This window comes from Trichoderma harzianum (assembly GCF_003025095.1).
Source record: "Trichoderma harzianum CBS 226.95 unplaced genomic scaffold M431scaffold_29, whole genome shotgun sequence".
Taxonomy (NCBI): Eukaryota; Fungi; Ascomycota; class Sordariomycetes; order Hypocreales; family Hypocreaceae; genus Trichoderma; species Trichoderma harzianum.
In genome coordinates, this window is record NW_020209277.1 from 153,934 (window position 1) to 175,370 (window position 21,437).

Consider the following 21,437-nt stretch of genomic DNA (forward strand, 5'->3'; position numbering starts at 1 on the left):
AACATAAAAAACACCATGAGAACAACACAAATCTTGTGTTCCATGCCATCAAAACAAGTCAATCCCTCCTCCCCTATTCTTTAACCCAAGAGGCGTAAACCATTCTTCGTCTTCTGGCCAGCCTTGGTAACGCCAGAACCCGATCTAGGACCAAGATTCGGCTCATACCCTCCAGCCCCTGAATCATTCCCGCGGTTACCATTACCGCTGTTGCCGCCCTTCTTCTTGTTGTTGTGTCCCTTATTCTTGACATTGGTCGTCTTAATCTCCGTATTGGCCTTCTTGACGACAACAGGATGGCTCTGGATGTACTTGCCGTGCATCTCCTTGGCCGCCTGAAAAAAGTCATCGGCGTCGCTGAAGCTGACGAAGCCGTATCCCTTGGACTTTGTCGTACGCTTGTCTCGGATGACTCTGGCCTTTTGCACAGATTTCCACCGGGCAAACGCCTTGAGGAGAGACTCGTCCGTCGTTTCGCCCGCCAAGTTTCCGACAAAGAGGCGCAGGTGGGAAGGGTCCCATTCTAGCAATGTGTCGTCGGTCCACTTCTTGCCACCGCCCTCTCGAACGACAGTCTTCTTCTTGTCCGTCTGCGCAGTCGGGTCTACGACCTCGGGCTTCGCGTACTCTGGCGCCGGAACAGGTTTACCGTCCTTGTCGGTTTCGCGGGGGCCGTAGGCGCTCTGCCATTGGGCAATCTGGGCAGCCATGTCCGGGTCGTAATCGGGCCCAGCGGCAGCAGCAGCACCCGGCGTAGGGAAAGGGTTCTGAATACGCGGTGCTGCTTGGTACGGCTGGGCCTGGTACGGTTGAGCCTGGTATGACTGGCCCTGGTACGACTGCGATGGTTGCTGCGAATAGGCATGAGGGGCGTAGCTTTGCGCTTGCTGTTGCTGGGGGTAGTGTTGCTGCTGATTGCCTGCTTGAGGATACGAGTATCCCGAAGCAGAGCGGTTCACGGACGAGCCCGCAGCGTGGCTAGGATAGCTGGAGTAGGACGAGCCATAGTGGGCTTGGGCTGCTGGGTAGCTCGAGGCGGCGGCTGCTCGCGCGGAGTTTGCATTCGAGTACGACGACGTCGACGACGATGATGCCGGTGCGGCAGAGGACTGGCCCGAGGGGTTGAAGCTCGATCTGAAGCCCGGCCTCGATGTGCTGGCGGGGGGGCGCGCAGGGAGATTCGTGCCTGGAGGTGGTGGATGTGACATGATGAACAAACCCCGTTTTTTTTTTGGTTTTCTTATGGCTGATGGGAGTCTCGCAGCTGTGCAAAGTAAAAAACGTACCTTTGAGCGTCCCTTTGGCTCAAAGTCCCCACGAATTCAAGTCTAAATTTGACGTGCGCGGCTGTTTGTGGGCGCGTATCGAGATTTCGAAAGAGGATTTTTTGCGGGTTTGGTAGATTCGAGAAGCGTGGCGGTTTGGCCACTGATTGTTGATATCGAGAGACCAAAATCGGCGAGGCAACGGAGGGGTCACGTGATTGGATGATGGGTTGGCAGCAGATTTGCAGAGAGTCATGTGACAGTTGACACGGTAGGTAAACAAATATCTACAGAGTACAGAGGGCTTTATTGCATTTACATCAATTCAATATAGCATCGGTATAATAGGGCCATTGTACGGAATGGTGAGGCTTCGTTTTCTTGACAGTGACCTCACAGATCGCTGGTGTACAGAGGCGATCAGTGATTGGCTCGTGGTACCAGGTACGATAACGGATCGTCTCCAAGACCCGCACTTTCAAGTCTTGCTGAATAGAAAAGATCAATGTGTCAACCATTGAATGAAGCATTTATAATATGAAATAGGCAATCAAGTACATTATATATCCATTGTGTCTATGCTTGCTCTTATCGAGGACTCACTCGTTCATTGCAAGGCTACTTCGATGTAAATGCACGGCCCCACTCTCATCCCTCAATGCCGGCCCGTGATTGGCCCAAAGCCCAGCTGCAGCCTCGTCGCGACAAATTCGGGTTTCGCGCGACTCAAACGACAGCCGCATCTCACGCTCTGCATCTTTCGCATCCCGGCCGCTGCATCTGCCTTTCCACTTTCCGCCTCATCTCCAGATCCATCGGCGCTCTTCACGTGCCGCGCGCATTGGATCTGCCACCACCGTCACGGCCAAAATCTGTGCCTCACCGGCCGCGCATTTTGCATGCCTGAAGCTGCAAGAGTCGAGTCGCCATAGAGCCGACAGCACCCAGCATGGCGCAACCAAATCCCAGCCACAGCGTCCCTCAGGACCTTGTAAGTGCTCTCTTATTTCGAATGCCGAATTGCAGGCATCACCATGTACTAGAACTGCTGCTAAATACAGGATGGATATAGATGCCACATGTCCACCTCATCTCGTCGTACCGATACCCTGCGATCCCCCGGCTCGACTTCAACGAGGTTGCCAAGTGGCTTATGAATGCGCCCCAGATTGCCAGAGACCAGGCGCCCTTCTTCTGGACATATCTCGATAAGCCCGCCGATGGCACCATCCTGCTGACATGGCAGCCTCTCTCTAGGTTGGGGACCAATTTCGCGACGGATGGCTTCGTCTGGGCGCCGCCTGAGCAGATCTACAAGCATGATTTGGGCAATGGATTGGTTTGTAACACCATTAAGCTATTGATGAATATCCTAAATACTGATTGACGCGCGACTGCAGATGCTCGAGATATACTACCTCAAGGCAGGCTATATCCCCGGCGAACAATTCACTCTCCACGCTCGACGACGATTCCGACTTGTTCCCGTCGCCGGCCACCCCAACCCCCCGCAGCCAGACCCAAACTTGTTCATTGTGCACTACGGCCCTGCCGAGATGAACGATCGCGTCCCTGTTGCAATGATCCCCTATGACGAGAGGGTCAATGCCATCATGCAACAGCGCCACTTTCTCCAGAGGGCAGGCCAGATCCGCCGAAAGGAATTCATGCTGTCTGATAGAGTCAACTGGCCCTCACTCCCGGAGCTCACCCGCCAGCAGATGGGCCCCCAGATGAACCCTCGCGGTGTGCCTCAGCAGATGGCATATCCTGCCCAGCCGCCACCACCTGGTCCGCCTCCTAAGAGGGCTCGCCATGGCCAGGCTCAGGCTCAGCAAGCAGTACTTCCACCAGGAATCCCCCCTGTCGATGCCGCCTTTGATGACGATGAGGACATCTCGAGGGGAGACATGTTTGATCACTTGACGCCAAGGGAGATCTCAATGAGTCGATACCAGCAAAATCACGAGTGGATGGAGGAAATCCTGTCTTCTGCCTATAGAATAAGTCAGATCACACCGGCAGACCTCGGCTTGGGTCTCAAAGGTGAATTGGCATCGCTAACAGAGGGCATTTTTACTGCCCAGGGTGGCGAGGCATACAGCCAGGCCCCTGAGAAGGCATACATCGGACGCTTGGATCCTGGTCAGGCAGACGAATTCCGCAAGCGCGTCGACAAATATGTCAGCTCTACTCAAGCCGAGATCCAGAAAATGGAGGAAGAGCACCAAAAGACAATGACTGCATTGAAAGAGCACTCGCTGCTGAAAATAAAAGAGAAAGAGCTGAGAAACATTGTGGACGGGCATGGATCAGCACACGGCAAGCATCAGTCCGAGGATGAGCCCGTAGGACGCCATGTGTCGAAACACTCCATCGAAGAAGTTGTGCAGCAGGTGGAGTCATCGACGGGTCGCAAGATAGTCAGCCTGCCGCTGTCCAAGCGCATCCAGGAAGGAGGTTATCAGGCTCCCGCCCCTGAGCCGCCAGCGCCAGGCTCAACCGCAGAACTTTCTCGGCAACCATCTCGAGCGGGTTCTCAAGCAAGCGGTGGAATGATGGGTGAGACTGACATGGACATGGGTGATACAGCATCTGGACTACTCGATCAAATGCACACCGGATTCTCATCCACATCGACCCCGGTCAACAACTTCCCAACGCCTCAGCCCAATCTCTCAGCCGGTCAGTCAGGCACAGCTACTCCGGCACAGGCTGCAAATACCGCCTCCCCGGCTCCCGCAGCCGCGGCGCCTACAGCTGCTCCCCCACAGCCTTCGGGAGACGTAGAAATGGGCGGAACTGATACTGCTGCCGAGAACGAGGTACGCACTACGCCCGACCATGGCACTGGTAGTGGAGACTGGGTCGTGGTTCCTAAGGATGACGACCAGGCAACGGCTAACGATGCGGCTCAGACAACAACAACAACACAACCTCCTGCTGATGCTGCCGCCACGACTGCCGCCCCTGCTCCGGCTCCGGCTCCCACGACTGGCGCAGAGGGCGATGATGCCAAACCACCAACACCAGCGGCCGCAAAGGTGCCCTCAGCAGCGGCGACCCCTGCGGTTACAGAAGGAGGCTCTGTATCCTTTGATCAGAATGACTTTAGCTCTCTAGGCGATTTAGACACGGCGGGCGATGCCCTCGCGGGCTACGATGCCCCGGAGCTGGACGGCTCGGCAGGCGGACTCGGCGACGACGACCTGGATCTGCAGATGGACATGGAGGACTCGGCTTTCGGAGATGCTTTTCACGGCGTTGACGCTTCTCATACCCCGGGGGATGGACAAAATCAGGATGGCATGTGAAATAGTTAGGTAATCTGTTCTTGCTGCGTTTTTGTCTTGATAGGAAATCGGAAAGAAAAAGACATTATTTAGAATGATAGTGTTTGAGTGTTTGAGTAGAGGGATAACTCTGTTGGTGGATTCAATGCTATTGCGTTGATGAAACTGGTAGGAGAATGTAATATTGATGAGAAAGATGCAAGATGAAAATTGTGATGTTTGGTAGTAGAATGAGATTGTTACCTAGTAGTTTTGATGTAAAATGGGATGTTTTATTTACGGTTGTTGAGTCTTCTTTTAGGGTAGATTGATGTATATACAATATCTGCCAAGCGGAGGTCAGAAAAAGCGAGACCGCAAAATGAATAAGTGCATACATTCAGCAGTATAAGCACCTAATCGGCTCATCAAGTAGTGCTTTTGTAAAGGAACCCTATTCGGACAGCACCCAAATGTTATTATAACTATAATAGCAGTTACTATAAACATCTAGATAGGGTAGCAGTTACTATAAAAATATAGATATAATAGCAGATACTACAGAAATATAGATTTAATAGCAGATACTACAGAAATATAGATCTAATAGCAGATATTACAGAAATATAGATCTAATAGTAGATACTTAAATAAACAGGTGTATAGTTTAACGCGCGGGTGTGTAAAATCTTTTAGGTCTCGGTTTTTCTGTCCTCCGCTTGCTGCTACTACCTACTAATGCAAGAGAGTTTCTTGTAAGTTGGCCACGAATGCTTTGCCTTAAAATATATTATCAGATACCGAATGGCCATGGAACCCATCAAAGTGAATATCTTTGACCCCTCATTTACGGCTTTAATACGCAAGTTGAAATATGAAGTCTCCAACCAATTCATCATCATCAGATACAACGCCGTACATCTCCCACTCTAACAGGGAAACCTCTTGGGGGGATGCCTGTCGATACTTCTTACGAATAGGAATAGCATCACTGTTTTTGGGAAGATGATACGCCCACCCGCATATTACCCAGCGTATTATCCACGACGTCCACGCCCACGATATCCAATCTGTAAGCCATGAAATCCATGCTTTATGCCTCCTAGCAAGCAAAGATTGGAGGGCCTGAAAGTTGGGGGGTTTTTCACCTAACTGGAGAAGTTGTTCAATCTCGATATAGCATATATCTCCGGCTTCGATTTCGAAAGGCTCATTTGGATCTTCTCTTTCAGGTGCGATGAGGATAATAGCATCAGTTGTTGCCCCGTAGCGGAGCCACGATTCCAGCATCTCGCATTGATGATTGAAAAATTGTCTATAATGAAATTGTCTGAAATTCGAAGTCTCGGTTGCTGCTAAACGAGCCCTGGTTCCAAACATATACAGGCATATCAACCAGACCTGAACCCATTGGCAGCGCGTCTGAATAGGAAGGACATCAGAATCTTCACAGGGACTGTCACTATCAACATGTCCCTGGTCAGCTGCTCTCATCTTTTCTAATTCATCTAGGACATAATTAGAATCGCTGGGGGGCCACACTGGGCGCTTGTCGGTGGCACAAACCCTTTTGGTCTGTAGCAGCCATTTGAGGTCATCTAGGCGTACAGCGGTTGACATGGTGCTGCATAAAAGAGCCATCTGAGAGCTCAACCTGCGCGAGAGATGTCTCTTTCTCATCCATATGCCCACGTCTTGGCCCATAGAAAGTGCCACTTGTAGAGTGAATCTGCCTGGTAAGTGGAGTTGCGACCCGGAAATGGAATATGAGCCATCGCTGTGATATAGGTCCGCGATATTTGAAGTATCTCTATAAAAATTCCAGTAGCGGTGCGCAAACGACGAGAATTCAGACAAAGTTTTAAAATCTGATAGTTGCAATAGCGAAATATCTTCAGCCCAAAAGCCGAAATCCAATAGATCCTCGTGAGGCTTGCCATAATCGTCAGCGCGAAGTATACTGAATCTCACTTCAGCGTGGAATACTCGAACGAAAAGATTCGCGCGCCAGCTCTTTGGCCAATCATCTCCGCTGACATTATCTGTTCCTCGCAGCCACGGGAGGAGGATGTCGCTGGCTGCCTCTTCGGCATCTCTCATTAGGAGGCCTCTAATGAAATCCTGTGCAGTGCGATGCAAGAATACAACCTCGGATTGAAAGAAATACCTTGTTTCATCCGGAGCGTTTTGTAACGTCGACAAGTCAACATCTTGGGCCTCCAAGATTCCGTGAGTCAAGGCGGCCAGGCGCTGAATGGCTCTTTTGCGATGTCGCTTAACCTTATCTTTGCCGTACAGCTCTGCCGGTTCATTGCACGGGAAGTTGGCGTCTTTGAGGAGGTTGTCCAACCAAGTGCAGACAAGAGTGTTTAAGGGAAATCCTGCTGGTTGAAAGGCTGCGAGGCGTAGAATCATCGCCGATGCCTCCCTGTCTTGCTCTTTTACTCTTTCCATAATTTTTGCGTAGAGATCAGCAATGTCGGTTGGTGTCCCTTTGATTCTGTCTTTCAATGTGTCAGGATCTACACCATCGGTATAAGCCTCAAGTATATCCTTGACCACAAGGCGAGCCCACAAGAATACACCTTGGGCCTGGTCACATATAGCTGTACTTAGTTCAACATAGTTCTCGGGGACTGCCTCGGGATGCCTCTTGAAGTTTGAAAAGGCAGATTGAAGTATATCCCTCTTTGTATGGAAATGCAGCAAGATCTTTTGCTTGGCGGAGAATCTTTCATCCAAGGCGGGTATTACTCTTGATGAGAATATAATCTTGGTGTTGCTGGTGTCGTGTTGACACCACTCCACCAAATGATGTGCCAATTCACTAATATCATAATTATTTTGTGTTTTCCCGCGTTTTGTCTCCGAATAATTCGATCGGTACTCATCGAGCCCATCAATGAATAGGCAGAAGCAGTATTTATCAGCCAGGTTGGACTTATTCGAGAAGATATATCGAATGGCGTCCTGGACAGTTTCGGATGGAAGTGGAATAGACTCTGAAAGACTGGCCTCTCCAGGTAAAACCTCATCCACGAGAGCCGGACACTCATGAAGGATTTGGAATAAAAGAGACCTGTACAGGCTCTCCTCAGACGATAATGCACCGCTGCCTTGCGTAACAGAGAAGAAGAAGATTGCTCGTATCAGGCTCTTGCCTGTCTTTGAAGCCCATTGTTCAAGATCTTCCAAGACGACTGAGTTGCGCATGAGATATTTCATGAGCGTTGACTTTCCAGAAGCAGGTTTCCCCAATATGACAAATGCTCCAGGCGGTCCCCGTAGGAAAGATCGGAAGTTATCCGAGGCTTCCACGTGATGTTCGAGCATATCTGGATCGCATTCATCATACACCAGTCTTTCTTTGTCGTTTAGATTATCGGGATACTTGTGACGGTAGTTGGAACCTTGAGTCATCCAGTCGAAAGTTCCTGGGTCTGATTTGGCTATTGCGCTGGCTTTCAAGTCTTTTTCTTGGAAGTCTTTTGTCAATCTTGACAGAATAACGGAAAGCTTCCATTCCATGGCGAAGATTTGAGAAGCCTGCCTAAAGAAACTTTTTTCGGTGAAGGTAGCTGATCCAATCTGTTTACCGAGCTCGTAGATCGAATTTCGAACGACATGCAATCCCTGGTTAAGCTGATGAATTGAGCCCTCAATGCTAATCACTCGCTGATCGCCCTGAGTAGCCCTCCTGTGCAATTCCTCATATTGCGATCTGGCTTCGGAGCTTGATTGGCTGAGAACCATTAGTATTATCCTGCTTTCATTACTGTGTGAGCTGGGGGGACATACCAGACGAGATCAAGTAGAGCGAGCTTCATCTGTTCTTGCAAGTTCTTAAAGTCTCGCCCAATTGAATCAATATCCTTCTTCTTCAAATATGACCTCCATAAAGTCAAGGAAGCTTCTTGCTTCTGCCGCCACTTTGGGTTGACTTCATCCATGATGGCGATCACTTTGCTGGAGATCTTCTTCGCCCTATCTTCCAGCAACCCAGCCCTCTCATTGTTGATCGAACCTATCCCTATAGAAGGAAGCGCCTCTATTATCTCCAGGATCTGTTGAGCATTGTTATGAAGATGCACCAAGTCAGGCGGCAGCTTGTGTTCCGACTTGACGATTGCCTTGAGCTGGTCGGAAACTTCAATTCCTGTTTCAATGAGAGATATAATTTTGCCTGCAGCACCAAGGAAATCCATATTGACAAGAAGAGAGCCAATAGAGGCAGCTTATTGATAAATCCATATTACGCAAGTGCATAAACAGAGATCACGTCGGTCTTGTCCAACCCCGAGGTACAGTTCCGAGTCGCGCAACATAATTAGGAATAGAGGAATAGAACTGGGTAGAAATTAGGCTGCATAAGAGGCACATGCTCAGCCGCAATATGTGAGCGTTTCTTGATTGGTGCGTTGGGGTGTCTGCAAAATGTAAGGCTCTGTGTCGCCACAGCCTCGTGCCTTCAGGTGCAGACAAGCAATCGATCGACCATACCTTCTCTGATGGGAATAACCGATCATGTATAGGTGAACAGTAATTTATTATAAAATGGTATTTTCACTCCCTATTCTATTAAAGAACCTTAATAATTCCACCAAAACAAACTTATTTATTAAAACCCCCAAACGCCCATCCATGCGATGAAACTTTCATGACCATGTCATTTAATTTACATCAAATCATCCTGCCACCCTAAATCACACCAAGCATCACTATGATGCATTCTGGATATTGGAAAACCGACTCTCCGGATAGCTCAGCATATTTGTAGAATAATCCAGATGACCCATCTCTCTAGCCAGCGTCCTAATCAGACTCTCTTCTCCAGCACGATCACCCGAAGCTTCCCAGAAGACAGCGCCACCAAGGCCCCTGCTCTGGAGATACTCGGCCTTGAGTCTCGCCGTCTCGACGTTATCAAAGGAAACTAGTTCCCTTGCTGAAGGGTCGTAAGAGTATGCAGAAAGGGTATATCGATTGACGTGGACAGTAGCACCGGGCCGAGGAAGGTCGCGGTAGAGATAGACTCCCGGCTCAATAGTGCCCGGCCCAATGCCATCGTAGGGTTTACCAAGACCATCCGTGTTCTCGAATGAGCGGCCATAGAGGGGAAGGCCGAGGACAATCTTGCTAGGGTCGACGCCTCGTCTAATATAGGCATCCACTGCTTTGTCGGTGCTGAACTTTGTGCTGTCGGGGTTTTGATGGTCGGTAAAGACGTTGGACTGCTGTCCAGCCACGGTATCCCAGCTGCCAGCATAATCATAAGCCATGAGGTGCCAAGTATCGATATACTGATCCATCGCCTCCAAGTCTAGAATTTTGTAGTGGTCAGGTCCAGCAGATGTCGCCACGGTGAGGAGGTAGCGATATCGCTGGCCGTGGCGGGCTGCGTAGTTATCCAATGCTGCTCGAACCTCTCGGAGCAAGTAGACAAAGTTCTGCGCGTCCTCTGGAGTCTCCGGGTACTCATAGTCAATATCAAGACCGTCGAATCCCCAGTCGGCGAGCAACTTGACAGCAGACTCAGCGAAGCGGCGTCGACCATCAGCAGAACCGATGGCAGGCCCAAACTTTCCATCTTGAGATGCGGTCCAGCCACCGATGGAGAGCAGAGTCTTCATGTGGCGATTCTGGCTCTTTAGCAAAAAGACTTGCTCGATGGCACCGTGGACGACGTCACGCTTGCCTAGGATCTTATCCTCGTCGGCCCATTCGTCATACGAGACGCTTCAACGGTTGTTAGTGTTTGACTTTTTGGATGGGATTTTAAGTTATAACTTACACAGATCCATCTGGTGCGATTCCAGCAAATGCGTAGAGCAAGTGCGTGATATCTCTTGCGGGGAGATACTGAGGCAGAAAGCCTGCCTTATAGATGCTCCTAGTATCATTAGCATCCATCTAACATGAATCGAGAAAGCGTGTGATAACTTACCAGTCGGTGAAATAGACGACATTCTTTCTTCTTGAAGAGTCGGCATATCCCTGCCTAGAGCTGTGGCTATCGTCCCAATCAGTGGTATTGCTGAGCCCGGGGAAGTTGGGGTTGGAATCCGGCGGTGATGGTTGAGAAGGAGACCAAGCAGGAGATTCAAAGTTCTCTGGAGCAGGAGACTCAAAGTCCTCTGGAGCAGGAGACTCAAAGTCTGGAGCAGGAGACTCAAAGCCTTCTGGCGCAGGACTAGGTTCGTTCGGTAGTGAAGGGGAAACAGATAGCCAAGGCTCCTCTGTACCGAACGACTCTAGATCCTGGGGGTCTATAGGTTCTAGTTCAATCGGCGGAAGATCAAAAGGCAAGTCAGCAGCCGGGAAGTTCGACGCTGGTTCAGTGAGTGGTGATGGATGTGCTGTCGGATCGTCACATCTCGCTTTGAGAGTAGCCGGAGTGGCCACGGCGACCCTCGCCACAACGGGCAGCACGACGCAAAGGAGTTTGAACATTGCGAGTAGTTTGAAAGGGGGCGTATGGCAATGCTCACTTAAGGTGAAGAATGCAGAGGGGAATAATTTGGCTGCCCATCGCTTCTTATATGATAGAACTCTTCAAAGTTAAGTACAAGCCCTGTGGCAGGGCAAACCTAAGACAGTGTATCATCCATATTGGGCGCGGATTTGTTTTCCAGTGAATCGCCACAGAGTCGAGGCCGCACCGTGACTTTCCTACAGATGGAAGCATTTGAATCATACTTTGAGGAATGTTCAAGGAGAAAACGAAAAGGTTGGGATCATGCCGATGCGTGGCTCTTAAGAAGGTTCAGACTACCCACATGATATCTGTAGAGTCAGAGTCACCAGAGAGCCACGCAGCCGAAGTGGAATAAGCTCAAGCTCCGATAGGCGATACTTTGATTCAGCCCTTGATTCCAGATGCCGTAAACAACTGCAGAAGTTTCAGATTGTACGTGAATAGCGATGCCGCTTCCTGCTTGAGACTGTGGTTGGCAACGGATGCAGAACTACCATCTGCTTCCAGCCACGGGCTATAATTTTCAGGAACGCGCTGGTTCCGGGTTGAGGCTGAAGCTCAAGTAAGACAATTTACATAAGCCATAGTGGTAGAGCCAGGAATGGAATATTCCATAGCCCCTGGCGAGAATGTGGCGACACGCACTGGGATTTTGAGACAAAGAGATGTGAAGGGAGGATGGACACTGGAAGATGGACCAACAAACCGTGAGCATCCACGCTCTGAAGCGTGAGTGGATGATCCGCGTATCCATGCACGCGGTGCCTTAACGAGGAATTCAACGACCGGACGCCTCAGACAATAGTTCCGGTAGCATAGCCAACTTCATGTGCTCTGGGAGAGTCGTTCTATTCTTGTGTGTTTCTTAAAATATCGCATCCGGGCTATCGATTACCGCCAGTACCTGGAATTCCTTCCTCTTCCTCCTCTCCTTGCTCTTCATCCACGACGACCGCGTCCCCAACCTGTATTGTGGGACTTAGGCCATCCGATTCCTCGTCTTGTTCCAACTGCTCATGCCGCATGTGTGTACCGAAATAGACTTTGCCGTTCAGCCTCCTTGTTTTTGCCAAAGTGACAAACGGCTCTTGTCTTCTCTCTCCTGTCATTTGATCAACACATACCATTTGGCATCTCTGGCAGGCCCCCAAGAGTTTGAAGCTGTGGTTTCCAATGCTAATTCTCCGCCACATATCTTCTGAATAGGCTGGGTGACCATTATGACCTGGGGAGGCCTCAACAACAATGTTTGCTCGGAACACTGATTCATCCACGGCAGATTCTCCAGTCTCCATGATGGTCTTGTTGAGCATCTCTACACTAGAGGTGGATATCATAAGAATGGGACTCTCGTTGGAGAGGAGAATCTTGCCTGGTTGGCTTTGCTGCTGTTCAGAGTCCGAATCAGGGGGAGAGGGAACACCAGGGAACGGAGAAGGCTGCCCACTCTGAGCCTTTTCCGTCCGTTGATGCTTCTGCATCCGAGCCTTTGAGAGCCTGCTACTAGCTCCACGGCCTCCTGCTGGAAATCTCGCCAGCACACATGGAACTCCTAGTGAATTAGAAAAGAAGCCGTTAATTTCTTCTGAAAGATATGACTGTGCTGAAATATTCTCTCCGCAAACTCTAGAGCTTGTTTGCCGGAAATCGGTGTCAAACAGAGAATGATTGTTGGATAGCGGTATGTCCACTTGCGTTGGCTGCCCTTTCGGCGTGCTTCCGCGGTATTTCACGCGTAGCACGTTGTCATTGAACAGTAGCAAAGGTTGTAATAAGGCCATTCGTGGATAGCGTTTCTGACTGAGAGCCTGGCCTGATCCTCGATGGACCAAACACCATTCACGATCCCAAGCAAGCCCCTCTGGCCGTACTTCCCAGCGAACCCCAGGTGGGACGGTATAGCCACTGCAGCTCTTGATTGGATATACCGTGATAGCCTTGACTTGAATATTTGTAGTGCCAGCCTTTCTCGTAATGGCATTGACCTGATTCGGTACTTTGATGCTATCTTCGACAAAAAACTCTCGTACGAAAGCAAGGAAGCGAGAGACGTCCGACTTGGTATTCATTGCTCCCAGACTAGCACGTATGATTCCAGTTGGTTTGTTGGTGAATCGGCCACTGTCCTCGCCACATCGAATTCCAGAAGAGAGGTTCCGCTTCATTTCCCACGGCTGCAAGTCGAGAGCGGATGCTAGGCCTGCAGGGCTGCACACGCCTCCAGTTCTGACATGCATCTTCTTCAAGATTGTCAACTTCTCAAACTCAGCGAGGCCAATCCATAAGCCCCGACTATCCCTGATGTTGAAAGAAACGACTGGGCCAGTCTCGATAGAAGCCGCATCATCTGGTACTTCTGAATAAATGTGACAGACGGGGTTTCCATTTGCGTGTCGTAAGCTGTGTAAGCCACGACATAGCTCGCGTCTGAGGTATGCCGTGTGAGCACTAATTTGATCCATGGAGCCGAAGAGCCGTTGATGAGTCGATATTGCTATGTCAGCGGCAATGATACTGTGGAAGGGAAGTGTCCCGTCTTCTAGGCGTTCATGAAGAGAGTAAGACTTTGGGGAGTGCCACTGTTCGTCTCCACAGAGCACCATGTCTACCGTGCCGCCGCCAAAATATCTTCGATGGTTGAATACATATTCTGCAGAGCGGCGAACAAGTAGGACGCCCAAGTCGGGGAATCCAAAGATCTTGTATAAACTTAATACCACAAAATCAGCAGCGAATTGAGGGTCAGAAAGATCGAGCTGTGAGGTGGCACTGAGTGAAGCCGCGTCCAAGAGCGTCAATGTCCGAGACGAGGATTGAGCTTCTCTCTTCTTCAGCTCCTTGGCCCAAGATATGGGATATCGCCTCCCATCCATGTGAGACTGAGCCGAGTAGGCGAATAGTCTTGCAGGGATACCAGAAGTTGTTGGCTTGAACGGATCAACACCGTCTAACCAAGATCGAACTCCCGTGTTATCGAGGCAGATGCTTTGCTGTGCTTCTTCTCTTGCCCCTACCACGCTGGTGTGACAAGCTTGGTGATAGGCAAAGACATAGCCTTCAGGCAAGGACCTCATGCCCTCAACCACTAGCTTCACGCCAGCAGTTGCATTCGCCACAAAGACCAAATCATACTGGTCAGGATCGGCTTTGAAGAAATCTAGCAGACGGACTCGTACTTGATCTATCCGGGATGAAGAGCGCTGAGATGGTGATGATGCGGAATGGGGATTCCCGTACAACACGGATGTCATGTCCTTGGCAAAGGCATCCATTAGAGACTTTGAAGAGAGGGTGGACCCAGCATGATCCAAGTATACGGAGTCTATATAGAGAGTCCACATGTTAGATTCGATCCGATTAGATAAACAGAGTCTATAATATCATGACACAGGATCCAGATACACTTACCTTGCAGCATTGGGTATTCCTCGTCGCGGAAGCCTTCAACCGCGCTGTTGTATTGGAACCGCTCCATCTCGACGGCTCTGCTCTGCTGTGTCAGCCCGTTTGGCAGCTGATTCCCAATGCAGGATATAGCGGGTTCAACTGCGGCATCCTATGGGCACGCGAGCGATTGTCGATTCAAAACGGTAAAGTAAGAGAGAAGGGCGAGCCAGATATAAGATAATCGGCAGGCTGGAGAATGCAGGCTAGTAAGCAAGATGACGCCTCTGAAGCTGGGGGAAGCCAGAACAAAGTTGGGCACATGTACATGGACAGGCACAATCGGGTTCGGAGATCGCCACTCTCCAGCCGGTAGTGGAGCACTGGCCTGGCTGTGATTAGATAAGGACGTCCATTACTGGAGTGGCCACACACGTGTGGGCGGAGAGTGACAGTGCCAGCTGCGGCGTGTGGTTACTGTGATTACTGTGCACAGCGCATAGCGTCAGGCGTCTCTAGTGGACTAGTGCCGGAATATACTTCTAACCGATAAGGATTGGGGGCCGAGGATATGCGCTGCCGCACAGTGCGCATACCCCAAACCCACTGCCACTCCCCCACAAGTGCGCGTGTCGCGGCCGTCTTCGGCTCCACCCTCGTTATGCTTCAGCCTCTGCCAACTTGAACCTCTACATCTCATTATCTCACTCCTAAAGGCGCATCAAACACGTCGCGCAATTCGCCGGAGCCGCGCTTTATCAATTCAGTTCGTCGTCCCTTTCTTGCCTCAATCCTCAATTCTCATTCTCATTCATTCATTTTCCTCTCCGTTCCTTTTCTTCTCCTCTCCTGCTGCTGCTGCTGCATTGATTGTCCTTCCTCCCTGCCCCCTTGAACCAAGCTTTCGGCAATCGGCCGGCATTTCTCTGCCTCTTTTCTTCTCTTCCTCTCCTCTCTCTCGTCCTCCTGCCTACCTGCCGAGCCTCTCTACTTGTCCCATCATTTGGCATCAGCTCTTTTGCTATTCATGTCTTTTCTTCTTTCTTTTCCCTTTTAAATCTCTTTTTTCTGTGTCTACTATTTGTCCGATCTTGGGTCAGAATGTCTTCTCTAACAGCCATTTTACCGCCACGCAATAGGGCGCTCTTGCAATTGAAGCCTCCATAGGGACCGTCGTTGCCTCTGATGTTCGACAATATCTGATTGACCACCAATCTGAGACCAATTCCCTGATCTAGCGCCAGACAGAATGGATTCCTATTCTTCCTATCGGGATGGCGCGGCCCGATCGCCAAATGAGAGAACATGGAGCCGTGACGATTCTAGAACTAGGGAGGAGAGAGGCGATGGATTCTACCGTGCGAGGTCTCCTGGTTCGTCTTGCCGAGCGATCCCTTTGATGATTTGATCACTTGCTGACTATTGATCTTCACAGGCAATGAACGCCGAGATCGCCGACGCTCTCGTTCCCCACCCCCTGTTGACCGATACGAGCCACGTCCACGCCGAGATGGTCGAGACGACCGAGACCGAGATGACCGGCGTCGCATTACCTCACCACCGGCGAATATCGATCGCTACGTGCCGGGACAAGACAGTGGGTCGCCCAACGTTGCCGTCAACCCTCTGGCAGATCCAGCCAAGCTTCCTTACCAAGTTGGATTCTCCTATTTCGGCGAATGGTGGAGAATGAACGAAAAGATCAAGGATGATAAGGAGCGTGCGCGCACTGGACGAAGACGGGAGCCTGAAAGGGCCAGAGGCGCCCGAGAGTCTCAAGAGGACCGGGAAAAAGAAAAGGCCAAGATCCAAGTGGCGTACGATGCATATAAAGAGGAGCTTCAAGCCAAGATGGCTAGGGCTTTTGTTTCGGAGCACAAGAAGGAGCAGTGGTTCAAAGAACGCTACGTTCCTGAAATCAGAGACGAGTTCAAGGCAAAGCTCCAGGATTTCCGACGAGCAGCTTACAGCCAGTGGGAGCAAGACATGGAATCCGGCAGCTTTGACGAGTTTTCTCTCGAAGGAATCCCAAAAAGCGAGAGCAACGGGGCCGGTGGCGTAGTCGAGAAAGAGGAGGGCGAGGCGACAGCCGCCAATGAAATTTTGGGAGTTGGCGATTTGGTCCCTGTCAATGGAGCCGACATCCGCGATGAGAATCAATTCCAACCCACTCTGCTCATCAAGACTATTGCTCCTCATGTTAGCCGCCAAAATCTAGAGGCCTTTTGCAAGGAAAATCTGGGAGAGGAGGAGGGTGGCTTCAAGTGGCTCTCCCTTTCCGATCCAAATCCCAGCAAGAGGTATCACCGTATAGGCTGGGTGATGCTTCATCCCTCTTCAGAGAGCGCGCCGCCAATGGATCGGGCGGATCCCAAGGACGAAGACGGTGATGAACCGATCAAATCGCCGCCACCTCTGGTTTCCGCTGCAGAAAAGGCCCTCGAGGCTGTCAATGGCAAAACTGTCAAGGATGAGGCCCGAGGCGACTTTGTTTGCCACGTTGGAGTTCACAACCCGCCGCTCCATCCAAGGAAAAAGGCTCTGTGGGACTTGTTCTCTGCACCGGAGCGAATTGAAAAAGATCTTCGCCTAGTTCAAAGGTTGGTCAACAAGTATGAGGAAGAGTACGGCTCTGACTTCCAGGCCATCTTGAAGGTTGAAGAAAAAGTTGAGGATCTCAAAAACGCTGGTCGTCTACAGCCTGCTATCCCTCCTGCGCCAACCAAGAAGACCAAGACCCGGGAGCCCGGCATGGACGAGGCAATGGACGAGGATGAGGAAGGTATCCCCGAAGAAGAGGAAGAGGAGGAGGGGGCTGTAGAAGATGAAGAAGTTGATGATGAAGACATGCTCGTGAAGAAGAAGCAGCTTGACCTGTTGATTGAATATCTGCGCAGAGTCTTTCACTTCTGTTTCTTTTGCGTTTTTGAGAGTGACTCTGTGCACGAGCTTACACGCAAGTGCGCAGGAGGCCATCTCCGCCGCCCTCAAAGCACTCTGTCATCGTCTGCAAGGGCTGTTGCCAGGGCTAGCGCTAATGGAGAGCCGTTTCCTGATAAGAAACGCAACGACGCTGAGAATGATGTTGACGGAGAGCTTGCCGAAGGGGACAAGAAGTTCCGTAACATGTCTTCTAAAACCGAGCAACAGCTGCTTCGTGCTTATAACTGGGTCAAGACTTTTGAGGATAAGCTAATGCAAATCCTCGAGCCCAGCACTGTTGATATTCGCAAGCTTGGCGGTAAGCCTGTCGAGGAGGCCCTTGACGAGGAGTTGACCAAATATGTCAAGCAGGAGGATGAGCACAAGTGGAGATGCAAGGTTCCAGAATGCACCAAGCTCTTCAAGGAAGACCACTTCTGGAAGAAGCACGTGGAAAAGAGACATACTGAGTGGCTTGACGGTTTGAAGCAGGAGGTACGTTAAAATACACCTGTCCCATCATTTTCGAATTTACTAACACAACTTCTTTAGTTTGAACTCATTAATGCTTACGTGTCAGATCCAGCACACATTGCCCCCTCGCGAACTGACGCGAACTCCAACGGTCACTTCCCACCTACCAATGGCCAGTCGGCTTCGGGTACTCCTCGCGGCTTCAACTTGCAAAACTTTGCTATCAATGGCGTCATGGGCATGCCTGGATTCCCCATGAGCCCTGGAAACTTCCCCTCGTTGTTTGCCGGCATGCAGGCTAATGGCTGGAACGCCATGGGTGATGACCGCTCAGGCGGTCCCATTCGACGAGGCGGAATGTCAGGTGGACGAGGCGGGTACCGTTCTGGACCCTACGAACGCCGTGGAGGCGGTCGCTGGGATGGCGGAGGTGGTCGCAATCGCAACGGCGGATCCCGATGGGGAGACGGAGCTGGTGGAGCGGCTGCTGGCCCCCGAGAAGCTGTGCAGGGCCGCAGCTTGAAGAGCTATGAAGACCTCGATCAAGTGTCTGGAAACGGAAGCGGAGGCGGCGAACTCAACTACTAGTCCTACCTATCCAACCAGGTGGAGAAAAAGGAAGACACACGACTACAGATACATGTCTCGGCGGCGTCTAGACGACGGAGTTGCTTTCTTGTTTTTGGCCTCTGTTACTCGAAGCTTCTCAGGGGCAGATTGCTACAGGCCCGTTCTCCGTGCGGGGAGACTTTGCGTTATTCACTCATATTATTTCGGCTCGCGGCAGATGCGCGTGTAAGTTTGTACATTAGGCTCAGGGTAGTTTACACGATAGCAAATGGTTTTTTCTTGAGAAGTGTATTTGGTATTAACTTGATGTGCATTGTCCCAGGATGAGTAGGACTGAAGTGCATGGAGACCACGTAGTGTTCTACCTGATGCTGTCTTTTACACGTTTGTAAAGTAGCTCTCCGATCTCAAATTATACCCAACGGAGCAGTCTGATAGCAGTCTGATAGACTCGGCTGTTGGTGATTGTAAGAGATTTGCCATCATGATGTTAATTGTCGAGAATCCACCCAATATAGACGTCATATTCCAGCCCTTGTGTCCAAGATCCCGATTATTCCTCACCAAATCCCGACGTAAGAAAGCCCCATTCGGAGCGCGGACTGGACTATACATGATTTCATGGTCTCATAAGTGGCTGTGGATGGCCGTCATTAGATGCTACGCGTGTGTTTAAGAGAAACACAGTCGTGCAAGTTTATCACCGCACATTGGGAGCGCAGCCGTGATGGAAGAGAGAGGATACGAATGAGAATTCATGCTTCTCAAGGTGCCTTTTCAAACAGTTCGAGAATTGGTTTTGCAGCCTTCAACAGAGAGTCAGCACAGAGCGTCACGGTAGTAAAATAGGAGGGAACTGCTAGAACATACATCGATAAACTTTTCCAGGTCTTGATCTAGATTAGCCAAGTCATCCTTTCTCCGCTTGTTGTCGTTGATGAGCTTCTGCTTGCGCTTGAGGAGCTCCTGGCGGCGCTGCTCCAGGATCTCGCGCTCCTCGCGCTCGTGCTCGATGCGCGCAAACATGCGTTCGTCATCGTTGGAGTCTGCGTATTCGGGGCGCAGAGCGAGGAATTCTTCGACGGGGATGAGAGGCAGCTGCTGGTATTTGTGACTGTGCGAAAACACATAATAGTCAGCCATTGACACGTCAAAAAACGAAATAAGGCGTTCTTACTCGTAAGACTCGCAGCCCGTAATCTCGCCCTGGAGATGGCGCTGCTCGTAGTAGAGATTCTGCAGCTGCAGATGCAAGCGATCAACCTCCTGGCGCGCCTCGGCGGTCTGGGCCTTTGTGTCGCGGGCGGACAGGCAGGCGTTGCGGTGGAGGCCGCGCAGGTGGGAGATGTTTGTGAAGAGCTGCTTCTGCTGCTTGGCGATCTCGGCCTGGATGTCGGCGGTGGCGCGGCCGTCGCTGGCGGTGTCGGCGAGCTGGAGGAGGGCGTGGGCCTGGTCGCGGGCTTGGTCGGAGATTTGGAGGACGGCGGCGAGGGAAGGGTCTGTGATGGATTTTTCAATGGCCATGTTGCTGTTGTTGAGAGTTGAGAGTTGGGAGCTGATGGTTGAGTAGCGGGAGGGAGGAATGGTAGCTGGTTGATTGATTGACTGATGAATTAATTGATTGGTTTGGGTGATTGAGTTCGTGTAGCGTCGAGGTAGAGATAGAGGATGGGGTGGTCGATGATGAGATGGTGGTGGCAGTTGATGAAGGAATGACAAACTGCAAAATAGCAAGGCTGTAGAGAATTGGGTACTAGTGGTTGGTGTTTTTGCCTGTGCTGTAGTTCAATGCTGTTTAGCGCAAGGCTGCGCAGGGATACCGCTTGTTACAGCGAGTGACAGTGCTGTTGTGCACCTGTGTATGAAGGTACAATTACAGTTACAGTTATGAAGTATTACAATCTTACATGTGATTTACACGTATTAATGAATTACCTACAAACGAAACAACAAGGTAGAATTAGAATTAGAATTGAATAACCGTGCTGGAAACGTAATTGCACGGGCCACAGCGTCCCGAGCACCGTCTGTACGAGTACAAAGCCGCCATGAGGACGAGGATGCACCAGACACGAATGAGATGAGATGGATGGGCCACGCACGTGTACACACAGTATCGGTAGCCGGAAAGGCGGGAAATTAGCAAGTGGTGGTTTAAAAGGAGAATGTGGAGGGAAAGACGCAGCCGGTGTCGAATCAATTGAGCGTCTGCCGTCCCGGTCCTTGTTCCTTGTAACGTGCAGATGTCAGTCAGTCATGCCGTTTTGGCGCTCAGCTGGGATGATTACCCTAGGAGGCAATAATCCCTGAATGGTGGTGGCAACGTTTGAACACTGAATTTTGGAGTGCATAATGGACTTGGTTGCTGCAGGTACCTAGGACGAGATGACGATTCGCCAGTGCAGTTACGGTAATTCGGTTTACGGTTGACATGAGTTTAGACGAAAGAGGTTGTGCTGCTGATCTCAATTCCCTCATCACCTTCTCACTATTTCTGTCAATGTTCATACAGTTATAGATCACCTTAGTAAGAGGCAAGTTTACCCGTACTAACATCAGCAGTTGGCATGTGAACACCCCTCAAACCCCCAGAAATTCATTCGATCCTTCCCCCCAGAGCACCTGATGGACTACCGTAGTTAGAGAGACAGGGAATCCCGAGGCCTGTCCATCCTGCCCGTCTCACTGGCCAAACAGATCCTGGCCCATGGCAAAATACTCCGATCTGCGGAAACAAACCAATCGAGCCCGTTTGCCCTGGAAAAATACTGGAGCGTGGCTTGCCCGCACATTCTTGCAGAAACAGTGGACAGTTCGGGCTTGTCCGTCACTAAGTTTTTTTTTTTTCTTCTCTCGCAGTTCTTTGATCCGATTCGTCTTACCCAAGGCTGTGCTGCGGTGCTAAACGTACAAGTACAAAGCTACCAGCCTCCCGACTTCCATCTTACCTGTACTTTCCCGCGGGTTTTGTGCTGTACTTGTACTTCCTTGACTTCGTATTCTGTACTTGCATTTTCTGCCCATCTATCTCATTCTTTGCTCACCTTCTTCCAACTCCCAACTTCTCCTCTACCT

General features: G+C 50.6%; 7 protein-coding genes across 7 annotated transcripts; 2 read left to right on the forward strand and 5 right to left on the reverse strand.

Moving 5' to 3' along the window:
• Positions 1 to 80: 80 nt before the first annotated feature.
• M431DRAFT_100860 (hypothetical protein) lies at positions 81 to 710 on the reverse strand (the record flags this gene model as incomplete). Its single annotated transcript, XM_024911268.1, has 1 exon — positions 81 to 710. The coding sequence occupies one exon, from the start codon at positions 708 to 710 to the stop codon at positions 81 to 83; it is 630 nt and encodes a 209-aa protein (XP_024767755.1).
• Positions 711 to 2,111: 1,401 nt separating this feature from the next.
• Positions 2,112 to 4,643, forward strand: M431DRAFT_335436 (hypothetical protein). The gene is made up of 3 exons (XM_024914382.1): positions 2,112 to 2,256; positions 2,338 to 2,604; positions 2,666 to 4,643. Exons 1-3 carry the CDS (start codon positions 2,215 to 2,217, stop codon positions 4,577 to 4,579), a joined length of 2,223 nt encoding a protein of 740 aa, XP_024767756.1. The 5' UTR covers positions 2,112 to 2,214; the 3' UTR covers positions 4,580 to 4,643.
• A 445-nt stretch (positions 4,644 to 5,088) lies between these two features.
• M431DRAFT_535856 (hypothetical protein) lies at positions 5,089 to 8,851 on the reverse strand. Its single transcript, XM_024920971.1, has 2 exons — positions 8,336 to 8,851; positions 5,089 to 8,279 (listed from the first exon to the last, which is right to left on the reverse strand). The coding sequence occupies exons 1-2, from the start codon at positions 8,740 to 8,742 to the stop codon at positions 5,393 to 5,395; spliced, it is 3,294 nt and encodes a 1,097-aa protein (XP_024767757.1). The 5' UTR covers positions 8,743 to 8,851; the 3' UTR covers positions 5,089 to 5,392.
• A 404-nt stretch (positions 8,852 to 9,255) lies between these two features.
• Positions 9,256 to 10,987, reverse strand: M431DRAFT_488030 (glycoside hydrolase family 18 protein; the record flags this gene model as incomplete). Its single annotated transcript, XM_024916524.1, has 3 exons — positions 9,256 to 10,273; positions 10,329 to 10,427; positions 10,482 to 10,987. 3 exons carry the CDS (start codon positions 10,985 to 10,987, stop codon positions 9,256 to 9,258), a joined length of 1,623 nt encoding a protein of 540 aa, XP_024767758.1.
• A 909-nt stretch (positions 10,988 to 11,896) lies between these two features.
• Positions 11,897 to 14,430, reverse strand: M431DRAFT_11232 (hypothetical protein; the record flags this gene model as incomplete). The annotated part of the gene is made up of 2 exons (XM_024911827.1): positions 11,897 to 14,334; positions 14,421 to 14,430. 2 exons carry the CDS (start codon positions 14,428 to 14,430, stop codon positions 11,897 to 11,899), a joined length of 2,448 nt encoding a protein of 815 aa, XP_024767759.1.
• A 1,215-nt stretch (positions 14,431 to 15,645) lies between these two features.
• M431DRAFT_488032 (hypothetical protein) lies at positions 15,646 to 18,380 on the forward strand (the record flags this gene model as incomplete). The annotated part of the gene is made up of 3 exons (XM_024916525.1): positions 15,646 to 15,769; positions 15,832 to 17,813; positions 17,871 to 18,380. 3 exons carry the CDS (start codon positions 15,646 to 15,648, stop codon positions 18,378 to 18,380), a joined length of 2,616 nt encoding a protein of 871 aa, XP_024767760.1.
• Positions 18,381 to 19,126: 746 nt separating this feature from the next.
• M431DRAFT_100817 (hypothetical protein) lies at positions 19,127 to 19,886 on the reverse strand (the record flags this gene model as incomplete). The annotated part of the gene is made up of 3 exons (XM_024911261.1): positions 19,127 to 19,168; positions 19,233 to 19,476; positions 19,540 to 19,886. 3 exons carry the CDS (start codon positions 19,884 to 19,886, stop codon positions 19,127 to 19,129), a joined length of 633 nt encoding a protein of 210 aa, XP_024767761.1.
• Positions 19,887 to 21,437: the final 1,551 nt, after the last annotated feature.